The sequence below is a fragment of the Choloepus didactylus genome, chromosome 12, assembly GCF_015220235.1.
Source record: "Choloepus didactylus isolate mChoDid1 chromosome 12, mChoDid1.pri, whole genome shotgun sequence".
In the NCBI taxonomy this organism is placed as follows: domain Eukaryota; kingdom Metazoa; phylum Chordata; class Mammalia; order Pilosa; family Megalonychidae; genus Choloepus; species Choloepus didactylus.
The window spans coordinates 90,795,864-90,811,061 of record NC_051318.1 but is presented as its reverse complement, the minus strand read 5'-3'; the positions used below and the strand labels follow the sequence as shown (position 1 = coordinate 90,811,061).

Below are 15,198 nucleotides of genomic sequence, written 5' to 3'. Positions count from 1 at the left end.
CTGGAATACAACATACCAGAAGTGGATTGGCTTTACAATGGGAATTTATTAACTTACAATTTACAGTTCTTAGGCCATGAAAATGTCCCAATAAGGCATCAACAGGATGACACCTGGACTCTGAAGACAGGCTGCTGGCATCAGGGACACCTCTGTCACATGGGAAGGCACACAGCTGGCATCTGCTGGTCCTTTGCTCCTGGGTTTCATTGCTCTCAGCTTCTGGTTCCAGTTTTTTTTTTTTTCCTAACTTTAAATTAATTAAATTTATTATTTTAATTAAAATAAAACATGTACATATATAAAGATTAAATATAATTAATGGAAAAAATCTAATCCTTTTTTTTTTTAATTCTTCCCAGTCTGCTACCTAGAGGCAGCTACTTTTTAGTGTACATTTTACAGACTTTGACAAACACAAACAGTGGGTGTAACCACTACCACAATCAAGATATAAAACAGTTCCCTCACCAACAAAAGTCCCCCTCCCGTGGGCCAAGGCCCTGGCAACCTCTGATCTGTTTTCTTTCTCTGTGTCTTTGCATTTTCTAGAATGTCATGTAAATGGAATCATATAGTTTGCAGTCCTTTGAGTCTAGCATCCATAATATATTTGAGATGCATTCATGTTGTCACATGTGTCAGTAGTTTATTTTAATTGCTGGGTAAGTAGGACTCTGTTATGTGGATATATGACGTCTGTTCATCCAGTATTCAGTTGAGTAACATTAGGATTGTTTCTTTTTTGAGCAATTACAAATAATGCCACTCTAAACATTCTTGTACAGATTTCTGTGAGAACGTAAGTTCTCATTTCACTTGGGTAAATAACTTTGGGATTGTTGATTTGTGGAAAATGTACATTTAAAAGCAAGTGCCAAACTGTTTTGCAAAGTGATTGTACCATTTCTCATTCCCACCATCGATATATGAGCATTCCAAATTGCACCTCATTCTCATCAACACTTGGTATTTTCCGTTTTTTTAAAAAAAGTTTTAGCCTTTCTAATAGATATGAGGAGGTAACTCATTGTGATTTTAATTTGCATTTCCCTGATGATTAAGGATGGTTAGCATTTTTTTTCCACTTGCTTATTGACCACCATGTATCTTCTTTGGTAAAGTGTCTGCTCAAGTCTTTTACTCATTTTTGAAATTGGGATATTTGTTTTCTTATTGTTGAGTTTTGAGAGTATTTTATGTATTCTAGATATGTCTTTTATCAGAAATGTGACTTGCAATATTTAATCCTAGTTTATAACTTATCTTTTGATTCTTGTAACAGATCTTTCAAAGAATAAAAGTTCTTAATTTTGATGAAGCGCAATTGATCAATTTTTTCTTTTATGGATCCCCAAATCCCAAAGATTTCTCCTGCATTCTCTTATAGAAGTTTTTTCATTTGGGATTTTACATTTAGATCTATGATCCATTTAAGTTAATAGTTAATATAATGCGAGGAATGGATCAAGTTCTTATCTTTTCTGCATTGAATTTCCTTTACATCAATTTGCCACGTATGTGTGGATCTATGACCTCTCTAGCCTGTTCCATTGATCTGTACGTCTCTCCTTTTCCTAAGACCACACCATATTAATGAGAAGAGCAATAGCAAGTATTGCGAACAGGTAGCATGAGTTCTCCAACTCTGTTCTTTTCCAAAATAGTTCCTTTGCCTTTACATATAAATTTTAGAATCATCTGGTCAATTTATACAAAAAGTCTTGCTGGGATTTTGATTGGGATTGCATCAGATCTGTTCATCAGTTGAGGAGCAGGTGGAGGGAAGGATTGACATATTAACAAAACCGAGTTATCCAACCCACGAACATGGTGTTTAGGTCCCCTTTGATTTCTTTCATCAGTGTTTTCTAGTTTTTAGCATACAGATCTTGTAAATATTTTGTTAGATTTCATGTATTTTATACTATTGTAAATGAAACTTCTTAATATTTCAATTTATTATTCATTGTTAAGTATACAAATACAGTTGTTTTTGTATATTGAATTTATAGCCTGTGATCTTGTTAAACTTGCTTTTTGATACTTCTGGTAGCTTATTTGTGGACATTCTGCCCTTTTTTCCAGTATTAGTGAGAAGACATTTACTCTTTAACTATGAAGCATGCTGTGAGCTAAATGTTTTTGTAGATGCCCTTTATCAGGTTGTGAAAGTTTACTTTAATTCTTATTTTGCTAAATAAAAGCTTTTTCTTTTTAAATCATGAGTGGATTATGAATTTTGTCACATGCTTTTTCTGTATCTATTGAGATGATCCGATAGTTTTTCTTCCTCAGTCTGGTGAATTTCATTGCTTGATTTTCTAATGTTTACTTTGCATTTCTAGGATAAACACCATTTGGTCTTGATATATTATCCATTTTATATATAGTTGGATTCAATTTGTTAAAATTTTAGGAATTTTTGCATCTGTGTTCATGAGGGCTATTGATCTGTAGTTTTTTTGTAATGTCTTTGTCTGGTTTTGGTGTTAGGGTAATGCTAACCTCATTGAATTAGCTGGAAAGCGTTTTATCCTCTTTAATTTTCTGGAAGAGTTTGTGTAGAATTTGGTATTATTTCTTCCTTAAATGTTTAGTAGAATTCACCCAGTGAAACCATCTGAGACTGAGGTGTTCTTTGTAAGAAGATTTTAAACTACAAATTAAATTTTTAAGAAAAATGTAGAACACGTGAGTTTATCTGTTTCTTCTTGAATGGATTTTGGTAGTTTGTGTCTTTCTAGGAATTTGTCCATTTCATCTGAGTTGTTAAATTTATTGAAATCAGTTAGATATGCCGTGTTTTAATTTTCATTCAGTTTAAAATACTTTTTAATTTTCCCTTTGGTTACTTCTTTTCCCATGGATTATTTAGATGTTTGTAATTTTGTTTCCAAATATTTGGAGGTTTTCCAGATAATTTTCTATTACTGATCTCCACTTTAATTCCATTGTGGCCAGAGAACATATTTTATGTGATTTGAATCTTTTAAAATTTGAGACTTGTTTTACAGCTTAGATTATGATCCACTTTGGTAAAAATTTCATGTATACTTGAAAAGAATGTTTATTCTGCTATTGCTGGATGGACTGTTCTAAAAATATCAATTAGGTTAAGTGGCTGATAGTGCTATTCAAGTGTTCTGTATCCTTATTTTATTTACTGTTTAGCCATTCTTTCAATTATTGAGAGAGGGTTGTTGAAATCTCCAACTATAATTGTGGGTTTTTCTATTACTCCTTGCAATTCTACCAGTTTTTGCTTCATGTATTTTGAATCTCTTTTATTAGATTCATAAACACTTAAAAGTTTAATGACCTCTTGATGAATTGACCCTTTATCATTAGAAAATGATGTTCTTTATTCCTGGAAATATTCCTTGCTGTGTAGTCTTACTTTGAGTGATTAAGAGCCCCTCCAGCCTCCTTTAATTATTGTTAACATGGCATATCTTCTTCCATCATCTTATTTTACCTATTTGTGCTTTATATTTAGAGTATGTTTCTTGTAGACAGATGTAGTTGGGGCTTGCTTTTTTAATCCAGTCTGACAATCTCTGCCTTTTAATTGAAGGGGTTAAGACCACTTACATTTAATGTAATTATTGATACGGTTGGTTTAAATCTACCATCGGGTATTTATTTATTCTTTCTTTTTTTTATTCCCCTTTTCCTCTTATTAGAGTGTGTATTTTCTTTTGATTCCATTTTGTCTCCCTTATTGGCTTGTTAGCTATAACTATGCTATTTTAGAGTCTGTAGTATACATCTTTAACTTACCACAATCTATTTTCAAGTAATATAGTATAAGAACCTTACAACAGTATACTTTCCTTCTCCTCTCCTGGCCTTTGTTCTATTTTTGTCATACATTTTACCTCTACATATTTTAACCACACACACCCCCATTGTTATTATTTTAGCTTTAAAGGGTCAGTTATCTTTTGAAGAGATTTAAATAGTAAGGGGGGAGTATTTTGTATCTAGCCTTGCAGTTATCAGTTCTGGTACTCTATTCTTTTGTATAGACCTAGATTTCTTTCTGGTTTCACTTTCCTTCTGCCTGGAGTTCCTTTAAAATTTTTTTATAGTGCAGGTCTGCCAGTGATGATCTTTCCAGCTTTCATATGTTTGAAAAAGTCTTAGTTTTGCCTTCAGTTTTGAAGATACTTTTACTGGGCACGGTAGGTTGACAAAGACCTCCCACTCCCACCCCCCAGCACTTTAAAGATGCTGCTGTACAGTCTTCTGTCTAGCATTGTTTCCAACTAGAAATTTGCAATCATTTTTATCTTTCTTGCCCCATACATAATGTACTTCTTCTCTCTGGTTGCTGTGAAGATTTCCTCTTTATAACTGTTGTTATACAATTTGATTATATGCCTTGTGGTTTTTTTTGTTTTTTTTTTTTTTAACAATTCTTTTGCTTGGGGTTCATTCAGCATTTTGGATCTGTGGCTTTATTGTTATAATAAAATTTAAGAAAAAAGTTGCCATTATTTCTTGAAATATTTTTCCTTTTTCTTTCCTTTAGGGATGTCAACTACAGGTATAATTGGTTGCTTAAAGTTGTCCCACAGCTTAATAATGCTTTGCTCTTTTGTTCAGTGTTTTTCTTCTTTGTTTTATTTTGAATAGTTTCTATTACTATGTTTTCAAGTTCACTAATATTTTCTGCTGTGTCTAATCTGCTGTTAACCCCATCTAGTATATTTTTCTTCTCAAACATTTTTCATGTTAATAAATTTCATTTGGGTTTTCTCTATATTTTCCACATCTCTCCTTAACATGCTCATGTTTTTTTCTATCTTCTTGAATGAATAAAATGTAGTTATCATAACAGTTTTCATGTCTCTGTCTAAAAATTGTACCATATTTGTCATATCTGCATTATTTTGTTGATTGAATTTTCTCCTCATTATGAGTTGTTTCTGCTCATTTGCATGTCTGGTAATTTTTTTTTTACTGAATGCCCAAACTTATGAATTATTTGATGGTAGGTATTATATTATACTAAATATCCTTGAGTTTGGTTTTGAGACAAAACTTTCTACGTTTGATCCTTTGAAGACTTTCTTTTAAGCTGCTTTCCATAGAACCAAAACCTCTTTAGTCTAAGACTAACCTTTCCTTACTTCTTAGGTCATTTCCTTCTGATTATCTGAGATCCATGTATTACAAGATTTTTCCACTCGGGGCTGTTGGTAACACCAGTAATGCCTGATGTTTTGATTATTGAAAATTGTTCTGTCTGCTCCTTTTGAGTGGCTCTTTCCCAGCCTTGGGTAATTTCCTCATGCTGGAGCTTGGGAAGGGGGCAGCTCTCTGTTGATCCCTGTGTACCTCTTTCTTTTACTTTAAAATGTTTCTTTAATCAAAACAGTATGTGTACATACATCAAGATCAAATAGAACGAACCGGAAAAAGTATTAACAATTCCTTTTTTTTTTTTCACTCTATTTTCATTATTTCTCAGAGGCAGCCGCTTTTAACTTGTAGTTATTTTTTTCTCATATTTGCTTTCATATTTTTATATATTTATACTATTCTCTTTTACAGTTTTAGATATTATATATTCACATTGTAGTATATTAGGATTTAGCACTTTTAAATCATTCCTACTACACATTTTTCTTCCTATCACCCTCTTAATAAAAGTTAACTTTGTCAAGTTAAATCAACAAAAATTTTAAAACTTAATATAATCATCCAAAATTTAAGAGCTTATGCTTTTTTTTCTTGCATTGTGTTCTATAAAACTGTCTGAACTTATTGAACTGTTCCATCAGGTCTGTCGTATACTTATCAGTAGCCTTCCCTGCAAATGCTGAGATGTTATTAGATACTCTTTTTTTCTCAAGCTCTCCCTCCGAGAGTCCTCTGTCTTCCTGCACCATTAGAGACCGGCTGCTTACACTTGCTTGGCAGCTGGCATCCTGAGATTTCCCTTCACCTTCCTCCTGCGGATTCATTTCCCTTCTCTCCAGCGGTTGAGTCCCTGTTTCATGTTTCCCATGTCTTCCTCTTTCTTGATTTGCACCTCCCTTTTGGTGTCTGAAACGTCTGAAAATGTTTTTACTCTACACTCAAATGATGATTTGGTGAAGTAGAATTCTAGATTAAAAATATTTTACTCTCAATTTTAAAATTATTTTCTTGATTATTGTTTGGCACCCAGCAAAACCATTCTGATGCTGGTTACTTCGTTTGCAACTTCGTTGTTGTTGTTTTTCTGTTTGGAAGCTTTTACAATTTTCTCCACATTCCCAATGGTTTGAAGTCTCATGGTGTGATTTGGTGTAGAACTCTTTTCATTCATTGTGCTGGCCATTTGGTCATCTCTTATAATCTAGACACTCGTGCCCTTTAGTTCTGGCAAAATTCTTAAATTATTTCTTTGACACTTTCCTCCCATCTGTTCTCTGTTTTGGAAACTCGTATTTCAAAGTTGGACTTCCTAGATTCATCCTTCAAGTGTCTTATCTTTTATCTCCCAATGTTCATCTCTTTTTCTTTTGTTCTATGTTCTGGAAGGTTTCCTCAACTCTATCTTCTGACCTTTCCGTGGAAATCAAGGAAGTTTAAAATCTGGTTGAATTTAATGACTTTTTCTTGTTTTGCCTTCTCTGATTTTATTTCTTGTTCTGCCACTGTGTGTGGGGCCCAAACATGTGCCTTACTTAATAAAGCCCTTCACTGTTCTTGCCTGCCTTAGGAATAACACCTCGGATGAACTTGGAGCTTTGCTGTAGCTGTATTTCCTACAAGCATTATAGTGGTTGTCCAAAGATTCACATTTCCCTAATGGTATAAGTAGCCCAATGTGTACTTTGTTGCTTATATTACAGGACATTGTCATATCAGCTGGGGACAAAATGACTTTTATCTATTTAATTGCCTTATCCAGGATAAGCATTTAAATATTCTCAGGTGCTCTTGATTAACAATGTCAGCCCTTTTAGGAAACATCATTTTAGCCCGTTACCCAAGGGTGGAAGGTTTTATTCATTAACGTGCATCATGCCTCCAGCGAGGGTTGCCAGATAAAATACAGGATGCCCAGTTAAATTTGAATTTCAGACAAACAGCTAATTCTCCATATTAGTTGTTTATCTATCTGAAATTCAAATTTAACCGAAAGTTCCCTAAATCTGGCAACCCTACTCCCAGCACCCAGTGAGAGTAAATTAGAAAAGTGACCTGGAAATCCCCAGATAACAGTGATTTGGTCAGAAGCAGAGGGATGGGCCTAAGCCTTTCCCTGGCAGCCACTTTACATTTGCAAGGAGTTTGGAAAGGGGGAGAAGTAGTTTTCCCGTTTGAGTGGTAGATCCCCAACTATGCCTGTATTGACTAAGTCAGGTCAAGTTTGGAAGACAAGCGTGTATTAGTGAATTAGAAACACACAGGCTGGGCTCCCACTCCTCTTCTATCCTCGCATGCTTGCCACCGATATGCAGTATGCACTATGGAAGACTCTCAGGTGAAAGCAAGCCAACCAAACAAAAATACCCCCCAATCTCACACTTGGATCTCAAATATATCAGGAGTGAAGCCCCAGTTAAATAGCTGTTTTTTTCTAAAGGGAGAATTTCCAAACTGTTTCCTAGGCTCCAAGCGCCCCTCCTGAGCAAGACATCCTCTGATTTCTGTGCCACTGGCCTGAAGATTTGTACCTTCCATTTAGGGGTCTCTTCTGAAGCATTGTGGTGTTTCTTCTGTCCTGTCAGCACACCTTTGTTGACCTCTGACTAGACATGAGACCCACAGATAGTTCGTCTTGCGAATAGAAGAACATTTTAAAGTAATTCTAGTCATTTGTGCCCCAGACATTTCTGATCCACGGGTTTTTCCTCCGTGGAGCTTTGTTCTATTTCCTTTGCCTTCTTTTTCAAATTATGTCTTTTCAGTTTTTGATATAAAAGTCCAATTTTAAAGGAATCTAGTATATTTATGTGAAAGTTATGAAAGGACTATATTTCTGATTTTTTTCCTGGTTGCATATCCTTTGGCCCAACAAATTCTCCAGAAATTTATATACAGGTGTTCAAGGATGTTTCTTGCAATTTTATTTAAAATATCAAAGGACTGAAGTTGACCACAGTGTCCCTCAGTAGGGAAATGGGTTAAATGGAGTATAGGTGCTTGTATTTGCTTCTGTACCTTAATACAATGGATGCGGTTGAAATGATTGAAATAGAAACATAACCAACTTAACTTTGTCTGTGTTTGAGAACAGTATGAATAAATAAAATTCAGTTAATTCAGTCATCTTCTTAAACTCTAGCTATTCATTTAAAGTTTTTTTCAGATAACATTTAAACTTCTTTTCAGATGACTATCATGAAGTAAATAACAGATAATTCTGTATAGATTTCATAGGCATGGGGGTCACAAGCCTGCTCCCCAAATTTTTAATTATTATGCTTTTTAAGCCTCCACTTTATCTATGTATCTGTTTACTTTACTTAAAATAAGTGCCTTCCTCAAAGGACTTTGTACCATATGAGATTATATATATATATTTAATTTTTAAAAATTAAAATATGATAACAAATATTTGTTATTCAAAAGTAAAGCCTTAAAATTTGGGGAATAATATAATGCTTACAATAAAAAAAGAATGTTGTTACTTGATAGTCAGACACACTTTGCTTTTTGACCCCAAAGAGAATTACCCTCTTTATCATCTACTGCATTCACCAAACTTGGTTCCTAGTCACTTCTGAGAGTTTCTGAAACCAAACGCATCCCTGCTGGCACTGGGTCAGCTTAAAAGAATGTGCAAAAGGCTCTGATGGCAATTTTAGGAAAGGATACTGCTTGAGAGAGAAGGCTTTTTAGTGAGAGTGTGTATGTGCGTATATATATATATGAATAGAATATATACATCTATATGTTGTGTGGTCAGATTTTATGTTGGAATTATTTGTGGCCAAACACACTTGCCTATGGATTAGAGAAGTCTCCCCTAGTACTGTATAGGTTTATTGTTTCTGTTTTTATATTATTTTGCCAATAGAGGGCAGTATCGTAGAGTTTGAATTTGCCTCCTTACTTGGATCGAATTGCAAATTGTTTTAAAATCTATTAAGCAAACTTTAGGCTTTAGGTTTATAAAAATATTAAATTGCAACATTAATTGATGCATCCTTGAAAATATTTTAAATAAAGGAGACAAATTTTTAAAATAGGCTTTTACACCCGGATCTTTTGATTTAGGTTGGGAGAAGGCATTTATTTGGTCATTGTGGCCATGGGGTGAAATGGAGAGGAGGGTGAGCCTGTAGCATAATAGTTAATACTCAACTATTTCTAATCACCATCAAATCTCTTTTCTACTGGTCTGGACTCGGAGGGTGGTCAAAGAAACTAACTTCAAGAAGTTGTTGGCTTTGAATACATACTTTACAACATTTCAATCTCTGTGATGTAAGAAAAGATTCTTAGAATTGAGAGAGGAATTGCCACTCTTAACTTCCAAAAACCTGCCTTAGGGACTTACTGAAAAATAGATCTATGTAGGATTAAGACTGTGGATTTGACTTTTCTATTAGAAATGGAAGCATATTTAATTACTAATGAAAAGGCACTGATGGGGTGAGATTTTAAGGTTTATGGCGCTGGGGACATTTTAGGAAGATCAACCTGATTTCACCCGGTGGATTTCTTTTTGCAATCAATTTATATATGCCTAGCCAAGAATATGTAATGTTTTTTGGTTCTACAACCAAATTCATGGAAAAATAGTTTATCTCAAAAAGCAAATGTGATTTTTTCCCTCTAAAATTCACTGGCTTAAAAAAAAAAGGTTATTATTGCAGTACGCCTATTATCCTTACAAATAAAACCTGAAATAGAATCCTGCCATTAACCGCTGCCCGTAAGAACTAGATAATTGAAATCGAGCCACTCGAGCTCCCGCACGTCTTAAGCGGTGGGACTGGGCATGCCCAGTAGCTCCGACGGCTCTGGTTGCAAATAGGAAGCTTTCACCGCACGGCAGCCGCGGGCGCAGGCAGCTCCGGGGACGGGGTCTGACTCCCTTAAACGTAAGCACGTGCGGGGCTCCGGCCGTATTTCTCAGGACCCTCGGGGCTTCCTCCGCAGCAGCCGTGGGCGTACGCCGGCCGCAGCAGCCTGGGGCCGCCCGCCGCCCCGAGCCCTCCGAGCGCGGCCTGCGCCAGCCCACCCGAAGAGCGGGATCCAGAGGAGGGGGCGGGGAAGCGCTGTGGCGGGGGGGGCGGAGAGGGAGGAGGCGGGGAGGGAGGAGGGGGCGGGCCCCGGGGCGCTCTGACCAATCGGCGCGGCGCTTCCCTGCGTATATTTAGGGCTGAGCCCGGGAGACCAGGTCGAGAGCCGAACGGAGCCGGGCTGCAGATCGGGAATCTTCCCATGCCAGTGCGGTCCGCATCTTCCCGGAATCGCCAAGCTTCTTGCAATTAGAGCGGCCGGTTTCTGTTTCTTTCTGGGCTGCAGCAAGCTGGAAGATTTTATCTAGCTCAGACGAGGCTGCAGGTGTTCCCTCTCTTTTTTTCCACGAGGGTGTTTTCTTGGCTGCAATTGCATGAAATCCCAATGGTGTAGACCAGTGGCGATGGATCTAGGAGTTTACCAACTGAGACATTTTTCTATTTCTTTCTTGTCATCCTTGCTGGGAACTGAAAACGCCTCTGTGAGACTTGACAATAGGTAAATGTCGCTGTGCTAGTTTAAATTTAGTCGTGAGATTTTTGTGATAATGCAGGTGAAAGATACCCGGGCGAATTCCTTTGTCCATTGCTGAGAAGCTCCGGTGGAATGAACGTTGCTTTTTGAAACGTTCAGAATAGCCTGCTTCTCTCCGTTCTGGCCAGAGAACAGGCTTCTACCACATTATGTAATTTTAGTCCTTTGTGGCTCACTAAAAGGGGGAGATGTCTGGATATTCATCAGTAAGATGAGTGTGGCTGGTGTTGCCTGCAGGGTGATACGTTACTCACACATCGTTAAAGAATATTCAAAAAATGATGCCTGTAACATCACGGAATTGGGAGATCCTTTTTCTCTTGGATCTTTAGTAGAAATTCCAAATTATCAATGGTCTTTTTTTTTCTTTTTCTTTTCCAGCTCCTCTGGTGCAAGTGTGGTAGCTATTGACAACAAAATCGAGCAAGCTATGGTATGTACTGATTAACGATCATTTGCACTAACTGTGGGCACAGCGCTAAGAGCCAGGCGTCTTGGGATGGAACCGGTTTATCATCGATAATTTAAGATGATGTTGGTGGCTTTTCATGCATTTAGAAATGCCGGCGCTCTCTCCATTTTGCCCGCATAAAGCCACATTCCGCGGCTGCCAGGGAGGGAGAAACGGGCCCTGAGGGTATTAAATGTTCTTCTTGCTGTAATGGTTTCATATAACGTCGGGATTTTTGCAGAGGTGTCCCTTTTTGATAGGGAGACGTATAGGGAATTGCTGGTTCCCTCTGGTCGTGGACACATCCTTAGCGATGTGGCTTTACTGGGAATGTTAAGGTTTAACTAGGGAGCTGAGGAGACGGGGTCCCCAGAAGTGGGGATCTCGGGGAAGGGCCCTCTAGACAGCGCACAGACGGATCTCCGCTGATGTCGGCTACTGCGCGACGAAGGAGAATCGGAGGAAAGTTTTGTTTCCCCATCCTGTGCCTGGATTTCTCCTATTTTTTATTTCCGCCTTGGCTGGTCTTTGTTATTGGAGCAGCGCCTGTGGCTCTTCTCACGGGATTCTCTGCCCGCTGTTGCTAGGCAAACTCCGAACCTTTAATTCCGAGCTATAAATAACTCGGGCTCCCATTGGCTGCGACGTCTGCCCAGGTTTCTGTGATGTCAGCTTAATCACGAACGAGGGTGGGGTGGAGGTTGGAAAATGCGGCGACATGCTCGGTAGGAACTGGCTGCAGCTGGTGCTGAGAGGGGCGGGCCGGGCGCGGGGGCGGGGCCGGGGGCGGGGCCGGGGGGCGGTGAGCCCGGGTGCCTTCGGCCATGTCCGGTGGGAAACCCGGCGGTATGAATGCCTGTCTAAGGTCTGCAGAGATTTCATTGGCTTAAAAAAAAATTTTTTTAATCGTTTCCACATTAAATTCAAATATTGTGCAGTCGTGGTTGTATTCAATAGATTTTCCCAAGTGCTTGGTAAACTTTAAGGGCAGGATATGTGAATGGTCAGGAGAGCCATGCAAAACAGTGCTTTAGAAACCCAGAATCAGGAAAATAGTGACTAGTTAAGTTAAACCTTTCTCCCCCTCCCCACCCTCTCTCTCAGGATCTGGTGAAAAGCCATTTGATGTATGCGGTTAGAGAGGAAGTGGAGGTCCTCAAAGAACAAATCAAAGAACTCATAGAGAAAAATTCCCAGCTGGAGCAGGAAAACAATCTGCTGAAGACGCTGGCCAGCCCCGAGCAGCTCGCCCAGTTTCAGGCCCAGCTGCAGACTGGCTCCCCCCCTGCCACCTCGCAGCCACAGGGGACCACACAGCCCCCCGCCCAGCCAGCGTCCCAGGGCTCAGGACCAACCGCGTAGCCTCCCGTGGCCCCCGCAGAACTGGCTGGTACCGCCCGATCTGAACCCAGCAGCCCGGAGAAGATGTGCTAGCGGGAATCCGCCTCCACAGTCACCCATTTCATTGCTCGCTGCAAAAGAGACGTGAGACTGATATACGCCATTATCTCTTTTTTTTCTACCCCCCCCCCCCCCCAGTATTAAACAGTCATACTTTTGGCTTGAAGAAGTTTCTTAGTTGGGTGAATTAAAAGTTAATCAGAGAATTAGCATGGATGTACTGGGACCTTATGCAGCCTGGCAAATACCTGAGAAATGGTTTGATTCACGCTGAGGAGCTGTGTGCCTTTCCATCCCTTCCCTGCTCCCCACCACCACCACCTCCAAGGTTTATCTCCTGCTTGCAAATGGTTTAACACATGGGGTTAGAAAGCAGTGGCGTTCCAGGTCGGAATTCCCCCTTCTCACCCCATGAGGACTTGAAAAGGAGGTACAAGTGAAGACTGAGGCATAGTCTCACCTAAAACGAGAGGAAACACAGTTCATTGTGCAAATTGACTGTCACCCAAATCCACGAAAATCAAAAGTACTGTGCCTGTTTCCGAAACAGTGGATGACACGAAGCTGTTAGTGTGACTAAATGGCGATAGGTAGCTGGGACCTAGGCTATCTCACCATGAAGGTTGTTTTGCTTATTGTATATTTGTGTATGTAGTGTAACTATTTTGTACAATAGAGGACTGTAACTACTATTTAGGTTGTACAGATTGAAATGTAGATGTTTCATTGGCTGTCTGAAAAGGTGTGAATTGTCTTTTATATATAGACCTACATTTAAAACGCTACATGACAAAACCACACATAAAGAAATTTTAAGAATTTGGCACAGTTAGTCTCTGTGTAATCTGCAATCTTCTAGCTGCTGAATATCCTGAAGTAAATCCCTGTTCACCAAAGTGTTTTGATTGAGTTAGTTGAATACTTTGAAAACTGTTGTAGCTAATGAGATGACTTTCCCAGTAGGGATTTCTGCCTATTACCTGTATAGTAGTTATATGCATATGTTTCTGTGCATGTTCTCTACACAGTTGTAAGGTATCACTGTATTTAACTGTTGCACTTGTCAACTTTCAATAAAGCATATAAAATGTTGATTAACAAGTGTTTCCATATTACAGTGTTGATGTAATTAGTCATTTCTACAAATATTTCCAGGTAGAGTGAAAACAATTTGGTAAACTCTTGAGGGGAAACAAAAGGGCTGAACAAAATAGGGGTGCAGGTGGTTTAACTGTAGAGGAGAAAGAAGTAGAGAATACATTGTCTGGCCAGCAAGGGAATAGAGAGTGGAGACGAGAGCTTAATCCTAACAAATCCCTTCACTCCTCTGGGCTGATGATGTATAGGGGATTGGAAGAGATCATCTCTAAGTTCCCCTATGGCCTTAAAATTATAGGAGTCCATGAAATTCCTAGTTTTCTAATGTTTACTGAACTGAAACAGAAATGAGCCTTACTTTGGATATAGTTCTGATAAGCAGCTGTGGAAACAAAAGATGGAAGTTACAGAGGGAAGCTTGGAGCTCTGACACCAGGGTCTGCATGTCTCTCTTAGTGTGGAATGAGTTTCCAGCTCCTGGAAGTGTCCAATCAAGAGACAGGATGATTCTGTCTAGGTTTTGCAGAGGGGAACCAGCTGAGCAAGGAGGTCCCTCCCAGTTGATTCTGTAAGACTGTAAAAGAGGTTGAAACTAAAAAACAGCTGATGAAATCCTCAAGCAAACAGGCACCTGCGGAGTGAGCCTGAGCACGGCCCACTCTGCTCCAGGAGCAAAGTCGGTGAGCAGGTGAACAGGATGCATCAACAGCCCTGGCGTCTGCCCCAGAGCCTCTGCAAACGTCTTGTTTATATTTTAAGTTTGTATTTTTTTTGTAAGCATGAAATGGGGCACCCCAAGCTCCAAGGCTTATCTGAGCCCTTCATTTCTCCAGCGTAGAGCTAGCGGGCTTTGATGGGTGAATGGAAGCTCATGGGAGTCCCTGACGAGAATTGGTGGGCCATGTGCATGTGTTTTGAGGGTCAAAGCAACAAGGTAGGGAGGTGGCAACCCAAGCCTCCCTTCAAGCGACTGGCTAGAACGGTCTGATGGCAGCTGCCATAGAGATGTTTGGGGGAATTGGGGGAGGACTTAAAATCTTTGTCATTAGTTTGAAGGTTCTATGTCTGATTTTAATGGATGATAACATAGTAATTGCATTGACTTTAAATAGAAGACTATAGTGAATAGTGATCCCTAACCATTGCATCTTTTGTTTTTAATGAAGATCTTCAACACCAAAGGAGGCAATTGAAGAAACTTAAAAACTTAAAAAAAAAAAAAGAAAATTCACGTCAGTGTATTATTAAGATAGTGGAGAACTTTCTTCTCCGTTATTTAATGGAATTTGTGGCCCTTTTATTTAAAAAGCAAAACTCCCATGGAATTTTGGTGGGTGAATATTGCATGTGAAATTTGAACCCAAATACAGTTAAAATGCTTCTATGAAATGTTCAAATAAGATTGAATTATTAAAATCAGAAGATTTCCATACAGGTTCCTCATTTTAGTAGTTACCTAACGAATTTTAAGTAAATTGATTGGCTTCTACTTAAGGCAGTTTTAAAAGGCATTCTAC

The 15,198-nt window shown here is 38.8% G+C and overlaps 1 protein-coding gene across 7 annotated transcripts in view; it reads left to right on the top strand.

The window, feature by feature from the left end:
* TSC22D1 (TSC22 domain family member 1) overlaps positions 1-13,681 on the top strand; it is a 112,200-nt gene extending 98,519 nt beyond the window's left edge. For 5 of the 7 annotated variants that reach the window (XM_037800571.1, XM_037800572.1, XM_037800577.1 and 2 more), the window contains 2 exons: positions 11,113-11,164; positions 12,287-13,681. In XM_037800571.1, the coding sequence (XP_037656499.1) occupies positions 11,113-11,164; positions 12,287-12,544 (310 nt within the window). In that variant the 3' untranslated portion in view covers positions 12,545-13,681. Of the gene's footprint in view, positions 1-9,956; positions 10,056-10,337; positions 10,696-11,112; positions 11,165-12,286 lie in introns of those variants that run through there. The other 2 variants (XM_037800581.1, XM_037800580.1) reach the window with 2 other exon arrangements.
* Positions 13,682-15,198: the final 1,517 nt, after the last annotated feature.